At 38.9% G+C, this 5407-nt stretch overlaps 1 protein-coding gene across 1 annotated transcript in view; it reads right to left on the minus strand.

Moving 5' to 3' along the window:
- Nucleotides 1-346: 346 nt before the first annotated feature.
- RGS10 (regulator of G-protein signaling 10) overlaps nt 347-5407 on the minus strand; it is a 21552-nt gene continuing 16491 nt past the window's right edge. Inside the window, exon 5 of the mRNA XM_015406912.1 lies at nt 347-1014. Within this exon, the coding sequence (XP_015262398.1) occupies nt 868-1014 (147 nt within the window). The 3' untranslated portion in view covers nt 347-867. The remainder of the gene's footprint in view (nt 1015-5407) is intronic.

The following is a 5407-nucleotide window of genomic DNA, read 5'->3' on the forward strand; positions in this document are numbered from 1 at the left end:
TACATTGAGAAAACAGATAATCTTTCCCCAGCCCGAATAGATTTAAAAATCAAGGAATAGCAAGAAAGTGCTACAAAAGCCACTCAAAAGCAGCAGAAAAAAACTTGTGCTTTATTAAGAAGAAGAGATTGGATTTATACCCTGCCCTTCACTTGGAGTCTCAGAGTGGCTTACAATCTCCTTTCCCTTGCTCTCCCCACAACATACACCCAGTGAGGTAGGTGGGGCTGAGAGAGCTCTTTAAGAACTGCTCTTTAGAGAACAGCTCTGAGAGAACTGTGGCTTGCCCAAGGTCAACCAGCAGCTGCATGTGAAGGAATGGGGAATCAAACCCGGTTCTCCCAGATTTTTTATTTTATATGAAGCAGAGAGAGAGAAAATGAGCTGCTTTCCTTTTTAATTTGGTTTTTTTACGAAGAATGAAAAATTCAGGCACACAAGATATGAATTTGCCGACCGTGCTGAAACTAGATTAATCAAACTTTCTAACAACCATACTCTCTTTTTCACATCACACCTCTGTTTTCAAAGTTACCACAATGCTTATGCTACAATTCCCCCCCCCAGTACTTCAAAAGGATATCAAAATCAGAAGACAAATATCACTGTAGTCTTCTTTTTGCAGATTACTCACAATACATGCCATTCAGTTGTTCTTGGGCTTCGCCAGAACTGCCTAGGGCAAGGTGATTCAGTAGTAGGCATCTATTTGGTTGGTCAAGCAGTTTATAAGTTAAGCATTGCCTAACAGGGTTCTGTGTTTTCCAAACTTTAAATGCAATTGTATTAACCTCAGAGATGATTCCTGAGAACTCATTTGTTGTTCATTATAATGCCAGCGGAATATATCATTTGTTATTATTTGGATCATGTGTTGTAAATTCTAGAAGCTCTTTTTGCTGCAGTTTGAGCATCTGATGAATTCTCTTCCTGTTCTTCAGTCTGCTTCAGTTTAAGAAACATATCTGACTTTAAGAAGCGGCTGTAGCTATCATACTTCATGAGGTTGAAGATCTGGTTAGAGGGGGGAAATTAATGTACAGATCAAATAGATCCTAAAGAAAGAGTTAATACCAAGACAGGTACAGCAGTTGGGATATTCATGAGCTCCCAAATTGTTGAATCATAGAAGAACATCTCAACAAGATTCATAAATATTTATAAAATATACTATAAGCTAAGAGACATCTTTCATTTCTACAGATGCTGCTTCTCAGTAACCATTCCAAATAAAATATGAAGAGCTAATGATCCCACAGCTTAAAAAGTCGATGTGATGACTCTTTTAAAAAACCCAAATTAATAGTACACTTTTTACCTTGAGTACCTAATTTGATCAATTTGTTCTTTTGTTTTTTTCTATAGGCAGACAGAATTGGCCTCCATCAGAGAAATAATGCTGAATATTATAGGACATAATACTGACAAAATATGTCTTATCTTGCATTGTGTGGGGAAAATCCCACTACTGGAACCTAATTTCGTAAGAACACCACATCCATAAATATTATTAAACAACTGCCAGAAAAACACAAGACAAGTAAATACATAGTTGCTTTGTATAGCTGGAGTACTAACAAATAAAATAGGAATCTCTAAACAGTGTGTAAAAAGTGTTAGAAACCTTAGAAAAAATTATTCTAGTGTCTAGGAATGAGACAGATTCTTTTCAGTCTCGTTTATGTACACATTCTTTGAATACATTCACTAACACCACCCCCCTCCAAAAAAAGACAGATAAAGATCCCCCTCAAAGCATGTTATAAAGTGCAGCTATTTTAATTGTACTGGGAGAAAGACAAAAACCTTTGTGCAATCCTCTGGCTACAGAAGAGGCAGAGTAGCTTTTGAGGTGGAAAAGCCACTAAGCTATTGAGGTTTTGTATTCTCCGCTGCTTCAGTAAGTAGGGTAGCATATCTCATGTGTGAAAAACTGAAATGGAAGCTTTAAAAAACATCCAGTGGCTAGTGCAACTGCAGGCTTTTGGTTTCTGAAAGATAAATCTGCCTTGCTATCCTCTCATGCAGAAATACAGTTAAAGTCAAACATTTTTGTAACAAATTGTAAATTAGTATGAATTTGTATTTGTCTGCAGCAACCTCACGATTGCCAAGGCTGTTCACTTTCAACCTACTAAGACACTTCCAAATTCTAAAATAGTTTGAACTAAAGTAAAGGAAAATCTTATTTTCCTCATCCAATGATACTGTAATGCAGAACTAGGTATGATATTACTGATCATAAATATAGCACATTTAGTCTATGAAGTTCAGAAATATTTATCAAAACAAACAGCCAATGAGATAAGTTCCCTAATATTTGTACTCCAGCAAAACTGCATGTAGAGTCTTTTTTTTTTAAGAGTGCCGCATGACGGAGTGAGCTCCAGTCTCTGGCTCCAGCTCCTGCCAACCTAGCAGTTCAAGAAATTGCAAGTAGATAAATAGGTACCGCTTCGGTGGAAAGGTAACAGCATTTCGTGTGCCATGGTGTTTAGTCATGCCGGCCACATGACCATGGAAACGTCTTCGGACAGCGCTGGCTCTTCGACTTGGAAAAGGAGGAGCACCGCAACCCTAGAGTCGGATTCGACTGGCTTTCGAGCAAGGGAAACCTTTACCTTTACTAATGGGATTACACCACTTTAGTTTCCCCTAAGAAATCATTTTTCAAATGCGTTTCTATGTAAAGGATTGCTTACTTATAGAAAACTAGGAGACCAAGGAATGGTGAGGGTGTTTATACCCTCCCAACACCCCAAACCCCAAACCCTTTTATTTCCTGGCTAGCTAGAGTTTTACAGATGGCCGTTTGCTGCACATGCATATCTATGGTCTGGGTTTCTGATAGTTTTGAAGCTGATGTGACTAATGTCATTGTTTGTTTTTAAAAAATCTAATTGGGGAGACAAGAAGACCAGCAGAATGACCAGTCAGTCATTCTGTACTCAATCTGATTATAACGTCTCATTTTTCATTCTCTATGTTACTCAATTCCCTGTGCACTTCACTGATGTACTACTATGCCCTCAGACAGTCTTGGGAATATATTTAGTATACTTCCTGCCTTCAGCACCTGATGTCAAGTATAGTAAATGACCTATAGTCCTGAGAGTACACAGGCTGGATCATGTTACCCAGGTGGGAGGTTTTATGCGCAAGGAGATAGGAGTGATCCTTTGTCTTTACCTCCTGTCTGCACAGGAGATATGTGGATTTGTTCAAACTGTTCTAAGGCATGGGCACAACTTACAAGCCAAAGGGCAAGCATTTAAGGTGCCCTTCAGCTTCTCTCTCACCGGTAGATTCAAGTCCTGTAGCACCATAGGGACCACGAGATTTTCGGAGCATAAGCTTCCAAGAGTCTAAGCTCCCAGAGTTCATACTCTGGAAACCTTGTGGGTCTCTAAGGGGCTACTGGATTAGAATCTAGCCGTTCTATTGCAGACCAACATAGCTACCCTCTGGAACTCTCTCTCTCTCACTGGTGTTAATGTAGGAAAAGACAGAAATGCAGCTTTACATGCACTTGCAGCAGGTTTTTGACCTCTTGATGGCTGTGCAAGAAGGTGAATTGCATATCAACTGCGTATCATCTTTCCTTCTGAAGAGAAGTGTTCATTGTGAAATGCATTGTTAGTCCACTGCCCAACATTTCCCCCCACATTTCAGCCTGACTTTTCCCCACATTTTAACTTTTCTGTATGCGTAGGCGAAAGCCTCAGCAGTTTCATCAATGCAGATTCCCTTCCCCTTTATGACACAGCAGGTCTGTCTCAATTGGATTTTAAACTTTCAGTCAACTAAGTTGACCAGCTCTCTCTTTTCTAAAGCAGAACACCCCCACCCAGACACACACCACCTCCCTCCTCAGCTACTTATCTATGGAGATGTGTGTATGGATACACTCAGTTTCCTGTTTCTACTCAGGCAATGAAATCTATATTTCAGGAAGTCAAGGTGATGTCACTTCTTTCTATATTTATAATCCACTTTTCAAAACCTGATCTGTATTCTCTCTTGAGACTGGCTAATTTTCATTTCTTGGCCTCATTTTCCAAAAAGCCCTGTCTTTCCTTTCTTAGACAACTTTTCATCCACAGGAAAATTTAAATAAGGAGGCATTCATTTTTGGAGGCATTTATTCAAAAGGGCATATATGCACACTAGCACCAGAGCCCTTTATTTGTTTAAAAATGCCAATGCATCAGTGAAACTGACAAGGCTTCTTCCTCTACCTTGTAACTTTCACTGGAAAGTGGGGACAGCAGTGAAAGACATGAAGTTAGAGCAGACTAAAAGGGTACCTTTGGGACTGCCTCCAAGACTAATCACAGGCCACTGTGAGTCAGCATCTGGTGTAGACAAGTGGGTGACATTATTTTTCCCACACTAGCTGGTGTTGTATGGTAACATTTAAAACAGAAGAAGCATAATTTAGGAATAGTGGTAATGCATATGAACTGAAGCAAGAGAATATTCCCAAGTGATAATTAAAATGCAATAATTAAACTGAATTGTAATTAAAGTGATAATTTAAAATGCAAGTGAGATTTCAACCTTGGATTCTTTAACATAACTTGTAAGTTGTGATGTAACGGCGAGCTGTAATTGACTTACTGCTTTGGTTTGGTCAGGTAGACAGTTCCTTTGTCAATCATGGTTTCCTGCCACACCAAAAGGATCCCAACTGCCTCAGAGTCTATGTCCAATGGCTGGCTGAGGGGATTTCCCCAAAGACAGAAAGGCTAAAATCTGTAGGGATTAGGTATGCTGCTTGTGGATTTAATTAAGGACTTGCCTCACCTCCCCCCCATAATTTAATCATTTCTAAACATCTATTTCTTATGTGAAGCTCTTTGTCCAAAGCTTATGAGGCAGCCTGGACATCTTGACCATGTTTTAGTATGATGTATCAGCACAGTACCAAGAAGATAAATGGACACAGTGTTTCTGGCCACAGTTCCTTTGATCATGAGAAATGTGCTCTTATAGTTCACTACCAAATATTGGACACTTTGTGTACAGAAAAGGTATCTGAAACACAAACAATACAAAGCTGTCGTGGAATACAATATATCAACTTTAGGAAGGAATTTGGGGGGGGTTAGTTACTTTGTTTCTTCACAATTAAATGTGATTTAAATAATTTAAATTTTAATTGCTAAGAATCCTTCACCTCTATTATTTAAGCAGCTGTGATCGTAAGATAATTAATTTGATTTTGTTAAAGCTAATAACAATTCATTTGCAGTAGGGTAAATTCTATTTTTCAGGCTTAGTTTGAGGATTTGTGGGGAAGAGAGGAACAATTTGGACAGAAGCCTCTGGAGAGGTGGCATATAAATGGATCAAATCAATAAATAAGTTCTTATTTGTTTGTCTTGTGTGGTCTCTTGTCCATTCC

Source organism: Gekko japonicus, unplaced genomic scaffold (genome assembly GCF_001447785.1).
Source record: "Gekko japonicus isolate JY-2015 unplaced genomic scaffold, Gekko_japonicus_V1.1 scaffold1288, whole genome shotgun sequence".
Taxonomy (NCBI): domain Eukaryota; kingdom Metazoa; phylum Chordata; class Lepidosauria; order Squamata; family Gekkonidae; genus Gekko; species Gekko japonicus.